Here is a 21,566-nt window from a genome sequence, read left to right on the forward strand (position 1 = left end):
ACGAGAACAAACACGCAGCCAAACTACATTAGTACATCATAAAGTAGTGTCTAAAACTGGTCCATGAATTAGACCCTTGTCTTTTCGCTCAGTATACTTGTGTTTATAAGCTAAAATTTAAAAGTTTAAATTTAATTTAGAGTTGAATTTGTTTTTATTTTAGTTTATTTTTTAGTCTTACTTTTAGATCGATAAAAACACATATATATATACCTATAAATTATTTTTTAATCGTTAATAAGTTGTTTTGCTTTTGTTTACTAAAACCTAAACAATGAAGCTGGTCTGCGTATAACAAATGGATTATACTCCTATTTTAAAATGAGATCATTTTATTAGTTTTTATCATGTAACAAGATCAGCTTTGAAGCTATAATTATATTGGAGTTTGTAAAGGTATGAAAAAAATATATTAGAACTACATAAAGCAGAATTGGATGGCAGTTGTAATATGATTTGGTAAAGATTTTTTAGGAGAATGGAGTACCTACGTGTCCTAAGGGCATCCACAATACGAGTCAAAAGAGGTTTTTAACTCTATATAGACCACCTTGCCATTGTGAAAAGGTGTTAGAAAATATAATAGGATGAGCTACATTTAGCTATATGGACTACTCATATGATTTAAGATATATTATTTCTCTCCTCTCTTGGTAGAGACCTAGAACTATTGGATGTGATTTGTGGGTTTGCTATTTTTGCACATTATGCAAATTAAAACAACAATGGATCATCTACGTGGGTCTTATCTCTATGAACTAGGTAGTCAATATACATTAGCAATGTTCTAAGACGCGGGATCAAGAAATAAAGTACTTTTGGGGTGCGTTCAGTTCCTAAAAATTTTTAGAAGAGATGTCTTATCAACGCGTATGGTCATACATTTGAAGTAGTCTAATTACAAAACAAATTTTAGATTTTGTCTGAAAATCGCGAGACGAATCTTTTGAGTCTAATTAATCCGTCATTAGCACATGTTGGTTACTATAGCACTTATGGCTAATTATGTACTAATTAGGCTCAAAAGATTCGTCTCACGATTTGCCTCATAGCTATGTAATTAGTTTTAATGTTTATGTATATTTAATTGTTTATTTAGATGTCCATGTTTTCCGGAAAAGTTTTTAGAACTAAACGGAGCCTTGGTAGAGGGATTTTGTAATGTGTTTTTCAGCGTGTTCCATAATTTTCATGTCTGTACAGTCGTGTTCTAGAGTCTGTTCTTAATGGCTTCGATAATTTCCAAGCACGTGTGTAGACGATGAGCATGCATGTGCAGAGAAAAGATCGAACACACTAACTGTAGCCAGAAGATGATTGCAGAACATAAATATGCTTATAAAATATATACTCGTACTTCTCTTTCAAAATATACCTACATGGTTAAGTTAAACATCTAAACTTTGACTATTAATTAAAAATAAAAACATCAATCACGTAAGAACAGCGGTGGATATAGAAAAACACTACTAAAGGGTCTAACGAACTAAATAGTGTATCAACCCTCTTTTTAATTGATATTTGATATAAATTTTAGAACGAGTTTAGTAAGGGCTCCACTGTTCTAATGTGGCAGTGGGGCTCGAGCTCTTATACTCTCATGGTAGATTGACCCCTGCTTAATAATAATAATAGTAGTAATAATAATAATAATAATAATAATAATAATAATAATAATAATAATAATAATAATAATGTTTACTAAAATTATTATTAAAAACTATCATATTACAATATGTATTTCCTCCATACCAAAATGAAACTACCCATACCACTTTTTTCTTCAAAATCAAGCTATTTCTACACCCAGTTCCTCATCGTAACTAATCACAAACATTCTCTGTTTAATTTTCTACATACATCTCTTCTCAACCATGATAAGTTCACAACCTTTATTCAACCATTTCTACATACTTTCTTAATCTCCGTGCGTAGAATAATACACTTTGTTTAAAATAGCATCTCAAAGACCGCATCCAGAACCAAAGATATCTATATTCTAGAACGGAGACAACCTATAATTTCACTTTTACAACTAGTTATGCAGAATTTGAATTTAAATTTATTTGCATTAATTTACTAATTTTTCATTATAATTTACTTTACATCATTTGCATTTAAATTTTTGGACGCGTATATAAAAGTTTTATGCACGGAATATTTTTCGTTGGCAAGTAAGTAGTTTCACATTTTCTCTGAGAAAACGAAACGACCGGAGCAGGTGTGTTCATCTATGTGAGTGTGTGCACATTATCTTTAAATTTACTCCCAAAGTTTCAAAATCAACAAACCAGTTAATTCATAATAACTTCATTTAAAAATGTAAAACTTTCTAATATTTTCTAGATTTATATAGATGTTAATAAATATAACCATATATACCAACAAATCAATAGATAAATTTAGGTACAATTAAAATGTCAGTAATATAAAACGTATGGGTAGATCCTAGGCAACCGGGATGGGTCTGCGCGGAAAAGCAACGCTACTCCCTCCGCTTTTTTAATTAACACCAATGAATTTTAGATTCATGTTTAACTTCAACATAATTAAAAAAATATTGTGTTATAACTTATCTATTACTAGATTAAATTTAAACATGATCTATAATTTTATATATTTACAAAAAATTTAAATAATACGAAGTGTTAAACATATATTTAAAAATTAACAACATTAATTAAAAAATCGAAAGGAGTACTATCTGAGTCTTGTCTTTTCCTTCCGCTTATATTTATAAACCAAAATATGAATATCAATCCTAAATCTAAAATTATTTTGAAGTTTTCCATCGAAGTTTTGATTTTAACCTTTATTTTAAAATGTTTATTTACCTATTATCTTTTGTCTGCTCGCCCGACTGACGTCAGCCTGCTGGCCTTTCAACGCCTACTACAAATACGGAGCACCACCTACCCCCACACACCAGTCCACCCACGCACCGCACAAGAGTAGAGAGAGAGAGAGAGGAACCTTCCAGAAGCGCCAGATTCCAACGCACGCAGGCCTCCTCTTCCTCCTCCTCCTCCTCCTCGCCGCCGGGGTCACCTGAGGTAACAAACCCACCAACCCCCCTGCCCTGCCCTCCTAGCTCGCGCTCCTCCGGTTTCGCGTGGATCTCGGATCGGCGGCGGCGGCGGCGGCGGTGGTGGTGGGTTTATGATTTGTCTTCCTCCTCTCTTCCCTGGTTGGGGTTTCGCTCGCGTTTGGTCCCCCCGGGGGCGCGGTGGTTCGCCGCGTCGTCTCCGGTGCTCCGACGCGATGCGGATGCGGATGCCAAAGTAGTAGTATTAGTAGTAGTAGTTGTTGTTGTTGGAGCAATCGGTGGGACGGACGATTCGTCCTCCGTTGGCTCCCTTCGGTCGCGCGTGCGACTGATGCGATTTTAGTCCCGTGAGAGCGCGTCGTCTGATTGGCTGTGCCTGAACGACCACTTTTGCTTTGAGCGATGAATGATGCTGCTGCTGAGGAGACGGTCTCGATTTGTAGTTGCTCGTACTGCTGCGGGCTTTTGCGATATCCTGGGGGCGCATGATTAAGCAGGTTTCTGTAGGTGTCCGGCCATGATATGTTGAGGGGAAAGGGTGGGCATAGATCTGGGAATGCTTGGACTAGCCAAGAAACAGGTTTCTGCGAGTTTGGTGCCTTCGTGTACAAACAGCGAGCTTGTCCTCCTTATGCAGATCATTCCTGGGTATTAGAGACATTTTTTTTTCGGAATTTTAAAGCAGATCTAATGGTCCAAAATTTGAATGATAGGAGGTGGGATTTTCTGTCACATGATGTATAGGCAGCCCCTTTTTTGTTTGTCTGGGATCAGTGCCAAGTATGATGCGATCTTTTGTTTGCTCAATGATGCCTATTGTTTTACATGCTTTAGGAAAAACATGGATGATTGGGACATAATGTTGTCACTTGTCAGTGTGGCTAATAGTGAAATGATCGTTTTGATCTTCAGTACAAGGATGGGACGTAGTTGGATTATGTACTTTTGGTACTTGGTTGGGTTTTAGTACCTCTAGGCTACTTCTACTTCTACCCCATGCTAAGGAACTGTTGTTTACCTTGTGAAATTTGTTTACAGATCACATAAACAATGGTGAAGGCTGTTGTTGTGCTTGGTAGCAGTGACACTGTTAAGGGCACTATCTCGTTTGTCCAAGAGGGAGATGGTACAATTCATTAGTCATCGTCTCCTTCATGATTGACTTGAAATGAATTTTAGTCCCTGCATTAGTGAGATTTACTGGTCTGTTTGATTCTTAGGCCCGACCACTGTGTCTGGAAGTGTCTCTGGCCTCAAGCCTGGTCTCCATGGATTCCACATTCATGCACTTGGTGACACCACCAACGGCTGCATGTCAACTGGTAATTATTATTGTTATTATCACATATATTTCTTTCTCATTTTCCTATATGTACTAGCACAATTGATACAAGGCATCATCTATTGAATTTTCTACTTATGGTAAATTTCATAATGTAGGGCCACACTACAATCCTGCTGGCAAGGAGCATGGCGCACCAGAAGACGAGACCCGTCATGCTGGTGATCTTGGAAATGTCACAGCTGGAGAAGATGGTTTGTTTTTTTCCCTTTATTCTGAATTCTTATTTTCTTCCATACCAGTTAATGGGCCTATGGGTGGTTCAACATATGCTCTGACAGATATATAATGATGTTGTGTTCTTGTAGTCCTTGACTGCTACATCAATCAATTCGTAGTAATAATGTATTATTATTCTTATTACTGAAGAGTTTATTTCTCTGCTGTCAGGTGTTGCCAACATCAATGTTGTTGACAGCCAGGTAACCTGACACTCCTGATAATCCCCTTATTATTCTGATTTTACCCTGGTCTTTTCCTATTTTTTGTTAACACGGGTACATGGGTGACAATTTATTTATGGCAGATTCCACTTACTGGACCAAATTCAATCATTGGCAGAGCCGTTGTTGTACATGCTGATCCTGACGATCTTGGAAAGGGTAACAGACAACTGTTTATGCTCATTTATGTTCTATGTGTTTATGTGCTCCTTTTCTTCTCTTTTGGTAAGGAAGGATCTCTATTCTGTTAAGTCTGTTATGACAACGATCACTTTCTATTGAATGGATAACATAAATATGTTTAGTAGTCAGAAAAGTAGGACTGCCTTTGTCTCATCATACAAGGCAATGGTTCATGTAGTACTTTTGTGCTTCTATTAAGAGTTTAGATCACTATTGGTTGGTGCTCTAATCTAGTGGCGCCCACCTTTGATGAAGTAAAACATTACCTTCCTGATTCTTTCTTGTTCTTTTACATGCATTAACATTGTATTTGGGCACATTGTTAAATATTTCTGCAGATGATAACATTGTATTCAACCACATTGTAAAATATTTTCTGCGTACGATAACATTGTATTCAGCCACATTGTCAAGTACTTTCTGCGTACGATAACAGTATATTCAGCCAGACTGTTAATTGTTGCTACTTATTGTGGCAAGATTAATTTACTTGTTGAAACAAGGAAGCTACTAGCACATTGAATCAGCTGTTCCTGCTATGCCAGGCATTGTTTGACTTGAATCTCCTATCTGTGCACTTCATCGTAAACCCATACTTTCTTTGCTGATATATATCCCATTGCAGCGAGCCAGTTATTAGTGCAGCTTACTCACAATCATTGGTTTTTACTATTTTAGGTGGGCATGAGCTGAGCAAGACCACTGGAAACGCTGGTGGCCGTGTTGCTTGCGGTAAGTTTCGATGGCTGTACACTCCACCCCACCCGAAAATCAACTTCCTGCCATATTTTGAACTTCTCATTTCCTTCATCTTCGCACGTTGTTTTCCATTTACTCCAGGTGTCATCGGACTCCAAGGCTGAACTCTGAAGGTTGCCACCTTCATGTTGCCAGCAGCAGACCGGCCAACGTGAACACTCCCTCAGATCCGGTCGTTCCTTCCGTCTTTCCTGAGTGGCTAGCTACTCTAAAATAAGCACCTGGTCTCTACGCATGGTTTTGGTGTTCCCGTTCTGTCGCCCCCCCACATCACCCACTGAACTGTGTGTTGTGTTAAACCTTTAAACTGAAGTTTACCATTTGGAAATTCGATCTGTCACTCGGTGGGCTCTCTTCTCGGAACGTCGTTTGCATCGATCTGTTGCGTTTGTTGCCTCGTTTCCTCCCTTTTGCTTTTGCCAGTAACCCGCAAAAGAATCACCGGTTGGTGAATGGTGATGCTTTTTAAAATCGGCCATCGTCCTGTCGTCGTTGCGCTGCCGGGGTGACGAAAGAGAGGATATCGTATCGTGCTCTCGCTGCCGGGGTGACGAAGCGTTTTTCTGCGGACATATAACAGCTGTTTGGGCTACCAAAATTTTGGTAACTTCAATAATGCTGAGACAACATTTGGCATACCTTTATCAAATTGGAGAAGTATCCTACCTTATCAAATTTGGGCATATTTTAACATTGAACCAAACCAACCCTTTTTTTTCTTCATCGGGCCAAGCTACTGGTTGTGTTATTTTATGTGTGATGGATGAAAGATAAAATATTATAAGATTTTTAATATCTATTTAATTATACAAACGATAGAATTAACTATTATGAACTTAAAAAATCAATTAAAAATTTAATATGATAAAGTTATTTTTTTAAAGAAACCTCATTTAGTAATATCAAAAATACATCATTTAGTATCACCCAAAACTATGGTTGTTAGGGTAAATACCTATCGGGTATTGGTGCCTTAGACCCATAAAGTTTCATAACATCAAAATATATTCGTCACGCGTAGGAAAATTTCTCTAGATCTATACCCACTTGGGTAAACCTTACTCGTCGAGTCACCCATATACCTGCAACAGTTTAAAATAATCTAAATTACATAGTTTTCATATAATATATTATAATAGACACTAGATATTTAAGACATCACATTCATATAGTATGGTGAAAAATGTATGGATGATTTAAATATTTAGAGTTTTAGTTAATTAGGCTAGATTAATTTGATATTAGGCTATGGCATGCATTTAAACTTACGGGTATTTATGGGTAAACGGGTACGGGGATCATAAGAACATTTTCATACCCGTGTATTTATCGGATGAGTATTTGCCCAATTACTTAGGCACGAGTAATATATTTAGTTCATACTCATACCCTAATAAAATAAATATCAATTAGGTCTCGGGTCCCCATGGCCATCGCTACCCAAAACGCAGCTGTTTAGCAGGTTGTGACATCCAAATGAACGCAGCATAACGTGCACAGTGCAGTTTAAACGGGTCGAATAGAAAAGACACCACAAAAAAAGGATGGCCTGGGGCATTCCGAGAATCGAACTCGGGACCTCTCGCACCCAAAGCGAGAATCATACCACTAGACCAAATGCCCTTGTGTGATGCATTACAATTTCCAAGCTACATAAACATTTAACATCATTGTTTTGCATTAGTTTCGTTTAATTACTTAGATGTACACAATTAGCGCGTGCACCAGGTCCACACACTTGGATTACTGTTTTGATATGAATATAAGTGCAAAGCATATAATTGCATAACACGGGTTACTGTTTGATTAGACCGTAGATAAACATGAGAATTTTCGGAAAGATAAAGACTCGAAGAAAACTTCGTTTCAATAAGATCCAATCCTTTGTTTCAAAGAATTATACATGAAAATTACTATAGGACTGAAATACTACAAAATTCCTATACGTTTTCTCCAAATTAAAGGAGACCTTAACCTTACAAAATTCCAGCTGAAAATGCATATATGTGTTATATTTGTGGGTATCAATATTTGAATCATGGTAACTTTCGTTTACCGATGGGGTTTGAGAAAATGAGCTGGTGGCCGCTCAGTTGTCGGATCAAATCGGCATGAATCAATAAACCTCTCAAGTGAATCAATCAAGCCTGAAAAAAAATGATCTGAAATTCATTTTTGGGTGCTTTCTCTGTTTATATTTTAAAGATGTTTTGGTTATGCGTAATTGATCAAATGCATATTATTTATCTATACGACTAGATTTATTAGCATCCATATAAATCTAGGCAATATTAGGAAATCATATTCTAAAACAAAGATATATTTTTTTTCTTCAGGTTTCACTAGTTTTTGTCCATAGCCAAGCGGAAATCATGGTTATTGATAAAAAAAACTGCTCAAAAGTGATTTTCAGTTGGGTAATGGTTTTGTAAATTAATCATTCGATAAATGTTTAGTTTAGTTAAGTTTGTGATATGTATAACTTTATAATAAAATAGAGCCATTTGGTTAGTTGACAAAAATATAGCAAATTTATTAAGACGATCTGTTCTAACTAGAGAAGATTATGTTTAGGATGGTAGTCTACTCTAGTAACGGTCGTTGCCTTAGAGCTGTACAGGATAAGACTTGTAGTCCAAGAGCAAAGCCAATATTCTTGTCAACTTGGCTACCCTTCATTTGTTGGACGCACGGCAAGAATCACTCAACCTTTGATGAGCCAGGAACCTTCAGCCGTCAACCGTTAGTCAAAAAGAAGAGCGAAAAAATCACGCGAAAAATGGGCCAATCCTGCACTACCCTCGTGCGTACATGAGATGGGCATTGGCTTATACTAATTAAATTATTATTATGGCATCGTGCCAGCCGTGGTAAACTAAAAATGCCCAGAAAAATATTTGCATCTAGAAGGGCATGCAAGCACAAGAAACATTTCTTTCTCGCTCTGAAAATACCTTGTGTGTGTGTGTGTGTTTTTTTTTTTTAACTCAAAATATCTTGCGTGCACACGTGACTCTACTGACCCCGTCCATATTTTGGTGAAAGTATATGAAGTATAACGAAAACTGGCTAAGAGTTTATATAAATTTTACTAGGAGCAACTCAAACACTTCTCCGAGACGACGGAAATCCACATTTCCTCTTTCTTTGCAAGAAAAACAAATTATATATTTCATTAGAAAAACGGTTTAGTATGTTCGAATCAGGGCCGCAAAACTTCGTCAAAGACTTGTTCAAAAAAAAAATTCAGACTTGAAATTCACGAAACTCAGTCTCCAGCTCCTATTTAAGTCCCCAAAACAAAATTGTGAACCTTGGTCCTGTTGAGCAATAGAGGAGGGATCTATTATATTGAGTCTTAGGAGGCCGGTATATATAGAAGTACATGAGAAAGAGATAAAAAAATAATTACAGATATATAAGAACTCCACATAAATCAATCCTATCCTAATATAACTCTAACTACGTATCCCAACCAAGCCACTCGAACTACCAACAGTGCAAGCCCGTATTGCAAGCAATTGTGCAGGCACCAAAATTAATCAACTGCACACCATCACCTTTATCTTTTCGCTTATGCTTACACTAGCTTATAAGCTAAAATTTAAAATTTTAACCTTAAATAAAGTTGATTTTGTGGTTTTTTCATTGCAGTTTATTTTTCAACTTTTCATTGTAGTTTTTTTTTCACATGAATGAAACAGATCGTTTTATTCAAAATTATTTTTCATGTGTAAATATACCATTTAATTCTTTTCTATAAAAAAACAAACAATAAACCCCATAATTCAAACACAGTAGGACCATGCAACAACTTTGTGAATTACCAGCAAGTACAGTCACTGGAACAGTTCCAGGCCCATGACACCTTTTGCTTGCTTCTTCCTAATCGAACCAAAGATAAGGCACATGCTGGGCAGAAAAAAAAAAAGAAAAACGTACAACGATGGGACGGCGTAGTCCAAAGGGAAACGTAACCTTCCCATCGCCTTCTAGAAGGCAAGCACTGCACTTGCACATGGCCGGCGGTGGCCTTCTAGAAGGTGGAGATCGGGAGGAGGGAGAGAATCAAAATCAGCTGGCACCCTGTCTGTCTGCGTCACACAGCCTGCTGTTTTTCTTCTGCACTACTACTCCTGTGTCAAAAAAATTAATTCTTTGTTTTCGTATCCAACGTTTCACCCTCCGTCTTATTTAAAATTTTATTAAAAAATTAAAAAAATAGTCATACATAAATTACTATTCATAATTTATCATCTAATAAAAATAAAATATTAATCGTAAATTTTTTTAAATAAGATAAAGAACCAAACATGGTAGGTAAAACATGAAAGATTAATTTATTTGTGCTATCCAATTACGCATGCATATCCATCTAATAAAGGGCTTTGTACAGTTAATATGCACAGTGTCACGGCCGGTGTCTTCGAGATAACACATCCGCGAGGCCTCGTCTTTTTTCTATGTTATATTTATAAGCCAAAATATAAATTTTAAATTTAAAGTTTGTTTTAGGAATTTTTATTATAATTTATTTTTTACATTTAATTTTAAATCATCAATAATATATATATATATATAAAGTTTTATTTATAATTTATTTTTATTTCCATGATATGATATATGAAAACAACTTCACGAAGCTACCCAGAATCATCTTTTAAACTACATTTCAACATTTCGGCTTTTTATAGAAAAGCAGTGTGTACCAAACGGATCGAGCATTTTAATCACTAATTAAACACCTACCATGAATAACTTAGAGCAAGTATAATAACAAACTACAAGTAACTAGAAGCCTATGGGGAGATGAGAAAAAATAAAAATAAAGAGTGTTGGCTTTCGTGCAAAAACTAGCTGCCTATGTATTAAATATATAAGTGAGAAATGTAGGAGAAAAATATTGAAGCCAATTTTATAGCAAGTTTAACAGAAGAGTTCACTGCTAGTTCTAAAATCTTTTCGTGTCATTAAGAGCTAATATATAGCTAACTTATATAATAGTTATACACAAACATATATTATATCATCAATGTATGGTCCATCTCTCATATACAATCAAACTGTCTCTCTCTTCCATGTAAATATAAACTTTTTCTCTCTCTTTCATGTAAATATAAACTTGACGTTGCATATTTTTAAAGTCTACTTACCTCACTTATTGTACTTGGTCTATTGTACGTGTTGGTTATAATAGGAGATTATAGCTCATATTTGGCTATACTATTAAAGTTGCTCTAAAGCTAGTCTCAGTGAAAGTTTCTCATAAGAATTTAAAATTCATTAAATGATATGACACATAGGCAAAAAGAATGATGTGACTTAGAATTGATAATGAGAGAGGGGATTTGAGCTTTATGGGAGGATAAAACTTGGTGTACGCGGTTAACTAAATCATAAAACTAGATCGAAACATCCACTAAGATTAATTCATTTCATCATTACATATTTAATCAACTTATACTGGTCACCTAAATGTAAAATTTAATTGATATGTTAGCTATGAAGCTGTAAAATAAAATTTTGCATCCATGACGCTTGTTTCACGCATAAATATAACCCTATTTAAAATCGGACGATAGAATCTCGAATTGAGAATGACCTAACTGGTTCGCAGCTGCGGCACCAAAAACGGTGACTGATAATAACTATTCACCAGGATCGTTTTTTTATTATCATTATTTATCCGGCAAAACGTACATGCATGTGCACGTAGTACTACATATAGAATAGAAATACAATTATTCCTACTTGGACAAGCCAAGTAGGCTTCTCCACGTGCGTGCGTGTGTGTGTGTGTGTGTGTATATATATATATATATATATATATATATATATATATATATATATATATATATATATATATATATATATATATATATATATATATGCTCATATGCACACGTACCACCACCCCGCAGAAAACTTGACCGAAAGAAAAGCACAAAACCATTTTATTACCAACCAAATCGATTCGACCTCTGATCTCTTTCATGGCCACCGTGCGGCCGCCGCAGCCTCCGGCGCCGCCGTCCCCGGCGGTGGTGCAGGCGCCGGCGGCGCCCCCTCCGGTGGCCGCCGCCGTCGCGCGGGCGCAGCTGCCGTACTACCGCCATGGATGGAAGGAAGGCGTGGCGGAGTCGTGCTGGCCGACGGAGGAGGCGAGCGGCGGCGTGATCGACCTCTCGTCGGACAGCGGCGGCGGGGGATGGGCCGACGACGGCGACGAAGACGACGGGTGCGGCAGCTGCGTCGACGGCGAAGAAGGCACGGCCGGGGCTGGCCGCCGCCGCCGCGACGACGAGACGAAAGGGAGCCATCAGCTCGTCAGCTGGTGGAGCCGGGACAGCAGCAGCAGCTGCTACCTCTGGCCGCCGCCGAATGCGACCAGTGCAGGAGCGGAGGAAAACGGTCACGCCGTCGCCGGCGGCGAGCGCGACGGCGACGGCGACGACGACCCGGCGGCGGCGGCGAGGCGGCAGGAGGAGGACCGCAAGTTCTGGGAGGCGTGCCTGGCGTCGGGCCTTCCGTGAAGAAGGCTAGCTAAACACGCTGGCTACAAAGCTGACAGTTTCAGAGACGTATGTCTGTATTAATTTTTTTTGTTCCAGTAAATTGGTTTAAATTTCTCTGCTTTTTTAAATTTAAAAAACAGTTTCAAACGGTAACGACCTTTTTGGGAGGCTTTTTTAACGATGTTGCAAGCTGAGGTCCCTTGCTTAATTAAGCTGAGGTACCTCGCGCATCCGAATACAATTATGACTTATGAGTCGGGTGGGTGCGTGGGGTGATGGAAAGAACAAGGTGGTTACCTTGCTTAAGTTTGCTTTGGAACTAACCTTGCTGATACGTAGTGCGTGAGGGCAATCGTGTAGGGCAGATTGTTCTCTCCTCTTTTCTTTTCTTTTGTTATTTCTTTCCCTTCATGCACGAAAAGTACACTATTAGGAAATTTGTTGATATGTAATGCGTGTTAGCGTTGTGTATCCAGCTCGTCTTCTTATTCTTTTTTTAAAAAAAAAACTACGACTATTATTTCTACCTATGAAAATAGAGTTAAAGAGGCTTTTAACTTTTTATTATCACTCTTTATCAGTGAGTTTCATCCTACTCACAATACTGTGTGAAAGATAATCTTCGCTTATAGTGCAGAGTGACAAATCTATTATCACTCTCCCGTAAAAATGACAAGTCATTAAATTATATATCTCCCGAGCCATACTCAAAACCATAGTAGATTTTTATGAATAAAAATCCAGGACAATTCCGCGCATGTAGTCATATACTACTTGAACAAGAACGGTTGAACACTGGTTGGTCAGAAGTGGCAACGTGCAGCCTAGTCGTTGCTCCCATGACTCCTTCACCCACCGGGGCGGATGCTTCTTTGATGTTTCTGAATTGTTGCAACTGCACCTGGACATCTTTTGGTCTGAACAACTGGTAATCACAGCAAGGATGCGACAGAGGCGTCGGATTTACGACTCAAAACGTACAATGAGATTTGATATTAAGAAAAAAAACAAACCTTGGATTTACGTCATTATGCTATGCAAATGATGCAAGGGTAAGTTGAAATGAGCACGCTGCTTTGACCATAAACACTGCGCATGTAGGATCAGGTTACGTCGGCGCACACTCTCCCAGCGATGAAGATGCATGAAACGCAGAACCTCGCATGTGATGTGAGATATATCACATGCACATTTTTCACAGTTATAGCTATCGACAGCCTTACCTAGAACAGTACTGCAACCTAACAACTTGTACAATAAGCCACTCAGGAGCTGTGCAAATGCTGGAAAGTGTGTTTGTAGTATCAGATTATCAACTGGTAATAAAGAAACACATAGTAGGAAAAGATAGGATAGGATAGTACCATCCAAACGGCGTCAATTTTTGTGTATCACGGAAAGTGAAGCATCCTGGGGACAGAGTTGCTTGTGCCCTCCAAAAGAGGCTGGGTTCCTCTCACGAGCATGGATGATGGAGCCCCAATCAAAGAGCTCTCGCAAGTTGCCAACTCACCACAAAGCAGAAAATATTCTATGCATATCTGCTGGCTATCGCAGAGACGCTCAAATCACAAGCCCTGTCTTGAGATGTCGGTCGCCTGGATAGGACAAACCGCACATCGCTGTCGGTTGGAGATACTATTCTCCTATTCAGATTTCAGGGTCGACCAACTTGAATGACATGAACTGGCTACTAGAAAAAGGATGCCATGGACTTGTATCCGGCAAAGGTCTAAACAAGTCAGACAGATAACAGTCAGCACCAACAAACAAGCAGTTGAGCACTGCAGAATAGTACTATCTCCATGTATCATTACATATATATGCTGATATATATAATAAATATAATTATTGTTAATTGCTATTTTAGGAAGAATTTTTTTTACAATCTTTAGAATTGGTAGGAAGAGCTAACTTACCCTGTAATTTAATTTATTTATGCAAGAAAATTAGCAGAGAGGACATGCCAAAATCACTTTTATTCTATTTGTCATCAAGTATCACTGTTTATTCCATTTTTGCTATGCTTTTTCCATTGATGGCTCACCATTCAATTGGACCCTAATATAAGTTTTCTGCATTTTCTTGATTGGAACTTCCTTGTTCAAGCCTTGAAATTACCTCCCACTACCTACAACTAGATGTTGATAGTTTCTTTAATAACTTATCCGGTAGAAAAGCCTTCAGGGTTTCAACTGATTTCACGCCACAATTGGAATCAAAAAAAGGTTACTTAAGTGTTTGCTTGCTTTATTCTGCACAAAGGCTAGTAATCTATGATATAGCTAGAGTTTTATATCTGAAATAGGAAGGTAGCTTACACATATGTTTTGTTGGTTGATTCTGTTAGGCCATCAATCCAATATCTCCATTTCCGAATAATTGACAGCAATGACTATCTTGCTCAAACTCTAGCCAACAGCAATTTCTATATTATTACGTTTGGTATATTAATAATCGCATTGTTTAGGTTTATTCCACATTATATTTCCATGATAGTATCGTAGAGTTCCAAGTATATATAAATTTTTTGTTGAAAAAAACAGCGGTGAAAGTGTGAAAGTTTAGTCAACATTGCCAATTATTTAAAAGTAAATAGTATAGTTTAGTCACCTGCAATGGCTGAGAGCACACACTAGGAGCACAAATGATTTTCAAAGACGAAGCAAACCACTGGGCAAAATCATCATTAAAGCCACCATGGTTCTGCTATATTACTGATGATTCAGGCATTGGCATGAAGACTACTAGTAGACTTACCAGGCAGCTTTTGAGAAATTCAATGGATACTTGAAGAATTTCATAGGATTCTGTCCAAAGAGTCTTTTCTGCTTCTGTTTGAAGGGTCTCAGTCTCTCAGCAAATCTTTAAACAGATTCTGGCATTGATAGGCAGCTTTTCCAAAGAAAGTAGAATGATTGATTGCTCAGTGTACCAATCAAGAGACAAACAGTGATACTGTAGTACATCACACTTCTCTGCATTCACAAATACAAGTGAGAAATCATCAACATCAGAGATGTAAAGAAATTGTTACCCATGCTGCTGATATCTCCGTGTATGCTCCTAGATGAATCTTCCTGTATAGACTAAATTCTAAATTTAGCTGCATAACAAGACTTGAAGAATATCTGTTTCTTAATGTCTAAAGTGGAATAATAACATGATATCCCAGACCGCACCCATTCCCCTTTTGTGTTTCCAGTCTAGAGGAAATCTTGCTCATTGAATCTCAACAAAAACGCCATATCTTTATTGATCTGCGGCATGATTGTACAAAGCAGCACAGAGTTTGTGAACCGATTAGGGCCCGCCATCATTACGGCTTTGACCACGACCACATCCCCTTCAGCTGCATTATACATGTATTTACACGAGGATCACCAAAGAAATCCATCTAAAGTTTTTGACAGCCGATTCCATTTGCAAAATGGTGATCCAAGCTTTTCAGGAACTTCACCATCTTGGGAGAAACATCTCTACAGCAGTTGCATGCACAGGTATACAAGTGATGTAATGACCCACCAGTAAGATGATAGGCTAGAAGCTGATACTGCATCATGTTATTAGGGCAAATGTGTTAGAAAGTAACCACCATAGAGGCCTTTAGATTGAGAAGTGAGTGAAGAAGTCATCAAATTACATAGACAAAAGCTGGCATTCTTAGGCTCCATTTGGCATTACTGTGGGTTATGATAATATCGTCTGGTGTAGCTTTTAGACATTTTTGCCCCCCATAGTTTTGCTTATTAGCAAACAAAAAATAATTTATGGGTAAAACTTCTATATACATATCCATAGAGATCCAAAATCAAATGTTGTAAAATAAACTACAATGAAAAAAAACCAAAAAATCGACTTTAGAAATTTAGTTCTAAAATTCAAATTTTGGCTTATAAGCAAAAGAAGAAGCGAAATGATGGGAGCCTTTTAATTTATTTTGCAAGCAATACAGTTATTGTGTTCTGAAAATATGGAACAATTGGGATAGACATGGCATTTTTCCCTAACCAAAATTTATTCTGCAAAACAAAGTATAACGATCATTTCCATGACAACATAAAACAATTAAGTAGTGCAGCATCGCAAGCACAGAAACTACAAACTAAGCTTTTAACAAAATAACTTGTATATTTTTGTACTTGTTTCATTCTATCCAAGGAAGTTCACTTTATACACTACATTCGTATTTGAGGAAAATATTTATTATCCTAAAAGGGAACATAAGAATATTGTTTCACATAAGTTTTAGTTGATGTAAATAAGACATGTTTGCTGATTTCACAATTCCAGATGGTGTTTTGTGGAATTCTTGAAACATGCTCTACCGGCAAAAAGGAAAAATCAATCATTTTGGAAACAGGACAGTGTTCCTTGTCAGGATTTTTGTTTCATGGATATGAAACAAGTGGTCATGATTTTTCAATATAATTTAGGCAGGGTAGCCTACCTCAACATTCATCCTGCACTAAATAAAGTGTCAGGAGTTAAGACCCATCACAAATTCAGTTTGCAATGGCAAGGGATGTACCATCACCTACACTAGTAATGGCAAAACATCTATATCTGACTTTAGTTACTACTACTGAAAAGAAATTTCGAGGAATTTATATCAGTAGTTCAGCATCATGTTGGGAGTCGGAAAGACACTGATTTCAAAATGCCGAATTTCAGATGGTACTCAATTCAGTCATGTGCCCAAGTTGTCAGATGTCATAACCAGTCCTCAAGTTTTAAGGTCTATAAAAAGTTACAGAACTGGCAAATCCCTCAAAAGTTCTCGAAAAGGATAGTTTTTTTCATGATTCCTGGCCTTGTTATCCAATGCTCAATTAAGAAGATACAAAAGACAGAGGTAAACAAATAACTGTCTCTGAAATTCTGCCTGCAGGTCTTATGCAGTCCAAAATAGTTCACAATATCAGAACTTGAACAAAAAGTCAAAAAAAATATAGCAATGTCTATCTCCCTATAATTCAGCTGATGAGTAACAACTAACAAGCTTTGTTAATTATTACACGATTAGTGAATTCTAGAGGCTGTTCTTTGTTACTTAAAAACAGTTGAACTCCCCACTTCCCCAGTATGCATATGAGATCCAACATTCCAACCAGCATGCTAACTGTACAATCTATAGTTTCAAAACTTTTGTTCAGACTTCATGTTACAACATGTATACACTCTATGGATATATTATTGACAAATCAGGGAAAAGTGACTTACAGGTAGATGGTGCGGGTGATATTGACGAGAACTTGTAGGGATGCTCGAGTGTTCCCACACTCTCACTTGGTGGCATTGCATGAAAAACAACAGCAGGAAGTGGGGACAATGGGATCCTCGGATGAAATGACGGCGGATCCACATATGGACCTGAAGCTTCATAACTGTTTGGAGAAGCTACGGGCGTCACATGACGGAATGAAGGATCCATGTGAGGAGCTGAATGGTGTTTAGCATCACTATGCAATTTCTTGCGTGTACAGCTAGAATCACAACTCACAAAGGTTGGCATGCTGTGAAGAGGAGCAGGAGCAGGGGGCAAATGCTGCAAACCCTGATGGCTTAGGTCATGGTGGTGATGGTGGTGGTGACTGTGGTGATGATGGTGGTGGTGACTATGATGGTCGTGATTGTTGTCCTGGTGGGCTGAGTGTGGTTGATTATAAGGTTGAGGAGCTGGACTTGGTGAATGTGTACTGCCTGCATTGTTCAGTGAATGCTGAAGATAAGAAGACAGACTAATCTGTTTTACTTTGCCAAATACAGTGTGATTCAGACCCAAATTTCCTGAAGAAGAATTTTTTAGTGTTTGAGCCAACTCTTTCAGTCGTTGCAATGACGGTGGTTTTCTATCTGCCCCAACAGCAAGGAGAACAGATGTTTGAACTATTGTAGGAGGGGCAACTGTCGAACCATCCAGATTTGTCAATGTAACGTATAAGATCTGCATTCCAGAAAGAAAAAAAAAGGAGTTATCACCAGGAGTTAAGAAAAACATGTTAATCGTGCAATACAATGGTAGAAAAGAGTTTGAACAAAACATAACTGTAGGCAGTAGACTTTCTGCACTTAAAAATAAAATCGTAGTTACAAATTAACAGTATCAGAATTCAAGTGTTTGTATCTGGCTATCTGCTAGCATGGAAATCAACAGAAAGAAACACACTTTTCAAACACATGTTTCTTAGGCTCTTAGAACATTCAATAAGCATAGCACACAAATATTACTGGTAAAAGAAACAGTGATGATAAGTAATTTGTTGTGATCTCTTTGGTCAGTAAGCTGGTTTTTTTTCGGATGTTGTTGTTGATAAACGCACCAGGTTGCACATTTTGTATTAGAGGGAAAAGGCTTAGGATAAAAAGGTGTTAATCAGCAATGACCACAAGCTAGAGAGAAAAGGAAAAGGCTAGGGAACTCAGATTACACAAGAATTGGTTGTGCGACATGACATCATCATTGCTAGTATTTCTCGCAGCCTTCCAATGTGCGCCCTCTTCTATGATAGCTAACAAGAGTGAACTTTGAATTGATCAAGTGACAAACAGTAGCTGCCTAATCCATATCGAAGGTTTTTTCCCATTGGCAGTAGATAGAAATCAAGTTTCCGCAGCTAAGGCCTAACAGAAGTAGAAAGCTAAGCTGGTTTTATGGGTCATCCTAGTTGTGGTCGACTCAAAACACTTTATCCTAGAAATTAGGTTTGTATTGACCAATTTGATTGTAGTGAAGAATAAGAATCTCTCCCCCAAGACAAGATTGCATGCATAATGCTTTAGGCTAGGCATATAACGAACTGAAAGGCGGAGAAACACATACCTCAAGTTGACTAAGAAATAACCCAGATTTCATCTGGGCCTTCAATTCACTCACTTTGTTTTGTACCACATCAATGGGGAAGTTCAACGAGAAGTTAAACAAGGCATCGGGCTTCTGAGGAACAAAAGCATTTTGTGGAGGTATAATGGTTATAGCACCAGGAAACCTCAAAATCTCGAAAGAAGAAGAATTCCCGAATAGAGATGGCGTCAACTGAAGAGTGGATTGTCGTATCACCAAGGACATTAAATATGACCTTAGGATGCTTAACTCAGTGGTTGATATGGTAGAATTGCTTGGATACGGCCAGACTCCAAAAGTCACCACAGTCCAGTTTGATTCAGAGATGGAGTCGAACGAAATTACAGAAACCTGAAGTAACAGTCGCAAAAAATGAATACAAGGGCAACAGTAATGGATAACAAGAGAAAGCAGCACATACCGTAGAATTTCCGATGCCTATCTCTTCAAAAATATCATACTCGAGTTTTGGTTTATTTTCGCGGAGCTCCGAAATCATCCTTTGCAGTTTGAAGCTTGCAACCACATCAGCTGCACAAATGTGATACATAAGAATTGGAAAAATTATCGCTTCATAAAAGCTAAATGCATGCGAGCATTAGACAAATGGAGCAAGTGTCAAATGATTTCCTCGAGTAATGATTTGAGAACTACTCCGGTGAAAGAGAAGAATAGGTATCTTCGTATATTATAGGGCCATTTTAAAACCTGTCCTGGTTATCTTGGTAGCATCTACAGTATATTGTGAGAGTGAAACTGAAGAATTGGTATTGTGATGCACAACAGCTACCAGTGTATACCAATCTCTTTGGATGGTAGGGTTGTGATTTACATATTTTACAGCAGCACAAAGTGATGTATCTGTTCATTGGTTACATTATGGTCTTATCTCTATACATTAGAATCAGGCGATTAGGAGGCCACATGTTGCAACAGATAACTAGAATCCACATCTTTTCACTTCGGCTTATGCTTATAAGCCAAAATTTGAATTTTCAGCCTTAAATTTGGAGTTGATTTGGGGGATTTTTCATCGTTGTTTATTTTTCACCTTGGCTTTTAGATCGCTGAGAACACGTATATAAAATTTTTATCATAAATTATTTTTCGTTTGCAAATATGTTGTTTGGTTTTTTCTGTGAAAAAGCCAAAAGATCACCCTCTAGACCTATGAATTTCTGTTTGTGTTTCTTTGGAAAACAACTAGCATTCATCATCTAAACTGCTCCCAGAATCTACCAGATCACAACCTCAGATCAACTGATATTCTACAGTCTATAAAGTCATCAAATTATCCCTTCAAATATCAATCACCACCATTCCAGCAAGCTGACATACAATGCCCAGTAAGAAAATTCAGTTCCCGTGAATAAACATCAATTGGTGCCTCAACCACACAACCATCAATAACAATGCTATAACCTCAAACCCACCAAATTACATGCATAGTTTCCAATCAACCAACCAATTTGCAACACACAAATCAAGCACACAGAATTCCTATATTTACATATTTAACGACCAAACATGCAAGCACCCCTAATTTGGCAGTTCAACCCAACCAAACCACAAAATGTGTGCAAGTATGTCCACACGGCTCATAACAATCCTAACCAAAGCCTCTGAAGGAGCACAGAGCAGCTGAAATTAACTCAACGCTATGCAAACAACGGGAATTGTACGCCCACGCCACAAGTCCACAAGCTTTGCAAAGTCGCCAGCTATCAACCCCCCCCCCCCCCCCCCCCCCATGCCCAATACAAATCGAAGGCATCGCAAAGCTCATCTGAATGAATCCACCGCTACAATCCCAACCAAACTCCTAATTCAGCATGATGAACTGCAGTAGATAACCTGCATTCCGCATCAAACACCCCAACCCGCCCAATTAATGAAAATTCACCACCGCTAGTGCAATTCAATTCCCCTCAAGAGGATAATTGGGTACGGTTGAGCTAGTAGCCAACGCAAGTAAGGGGTAAAAAAAGTAGAGCACGCCCGTGAGCGAGCCGCACGGTGCAAGCACTCACCTCCACCCCACCGGTCCTCCCGCGCCACCCCGCGCCGCCGCGAGAACGGTGGCAGCCAGAACAGCGCCGACAGCACGACCGCGGCTCCAAGCAACACCGCCGCCACGCACCTCCACCACCTGCGCCGCCTCCTTCGCTCCTCCCCTTCTCCCACCATCCCATCCCGCGAGCCGCCGCCCCCGCCCGCCGAGTCCGGCGTCGGGTCCCCCGCCTTCCCCATCACCTCCACCCCACACACACACGGCGGGATCCGGTCACCGCCGCGCCTCCGCCTCCCCCGCCATTGCTACCGCACCGACGACGCCAATCCAACCAGCGACAGCGAGCGAGCTCGCGAGCGGCTAGGGTTTCCGCATAACCACAGCTTCACCCCCCCCCCCCCCCCCCCCCACTCCCTCCTCGGC

At 38.7% G+C, this 21,566-nt stretch overlaps 2 protein-coding genes and 1 non-coding gene across 5 annotated transcripts; 1 reads left to right on the top strand and 2 right to left on the bottom strand.

Annotated features, from left to right (window-relative positions):
* Nucleotides 1-2,922: 2,922 nt before the first annotated feature.
* On the top strand, nt 2,923-6,136 carry LOC102711681 (superoxide dismutase [Cu-Zn] 1). Of its 2 annotated transcripts, none has more exons than XM_006650018.3 (8): nt 2,923-3,053; nt 4,085-4,172; nt 4,267-4,368; nt 4,487-4,582; nt 4,779-4,810; nt 4,915-4,990; nt 5,693-5,746; nt 5,855-6,136. In XM_006650018.3, exons 2-8 carry the CDS (start codon nt 4,097-4,099, stop codon nt 5,875-5,877), a joined length of 459 nt encoding a protein of 152 aa, XP_006650081.1. In that variant the 5' UTR covers nt 2,923-3,053; nt 4,085-4,096; the 3' UTR covers nt 5,878-6,136. The 2 variants fall into 2 exon arrangements, with proteins under 2 accessions (XP_006650081.1, XP_015691168.1); XM_015835682.1 differs by lacking the exon at nt 2,923-3,053 and adding an exon at nt 3,060-3,151.
* Nucleotides 6,137-7,324: 1,188 nt separating this feature from the next.
* On the bottom strand, nt 7,325-7,396 carry TRNAP-UGG. The gene has a single exon. It is a non-coding gene; the product is annotated as a tRNA-Pro (tRNA).
* Nucleotides 7,397-14,876: 7,480 nt separating this feature from the next.
* LOC102700228 lies at nt 14,877-21,532 on the bottom strand. 2 transcript variants are annotated; one of them, XM_015834202.2, is made up of 5 exons: nt 21,163-21,532; nt 19,554-19,663; nt 19,112-19,483; nt 17,512-18,235; nt 14,877-15,841 (listed from the first exon to the last, which is right to left on the bottom strand). In XM_015834202.2, exons 1-5 carry the CDS (start codon nt 21,380-21,382, stop codon nt 15,768-15,770), a joined length of 1,500 nt encoding a protein of 499 aa, XP_015689688.2. In that variant the 5' UTR covers nt 21,383-21,532; the 3' UTR covers nt 14,877-15,767. The 2 variants fall into 2 exon arrangements, with proteins under 2 accessions (XP_015689688.2, XP_040378105.1); XM_040522171.1 differs by lacking the exon at nt 14,877-15,841 and adding an exon at nt 16,954-17,419.
* Between the last annotated feature and the right edge of the window lie 34 nt (nt 21,533-21,566).

This window comes from Oryza brachyantha, chromosome 3 (genome assembly GCF_000231095.2).
Source record: "Oryza brachyantha chromosome 3, ObraRS2, whole genome shotgun sequence".
NCBI lineage: Eukaryota > Viridiplantae > Streptophyta > Magnoliopsida > Poales > Poaceae > Oryza > Oryza brachyantha.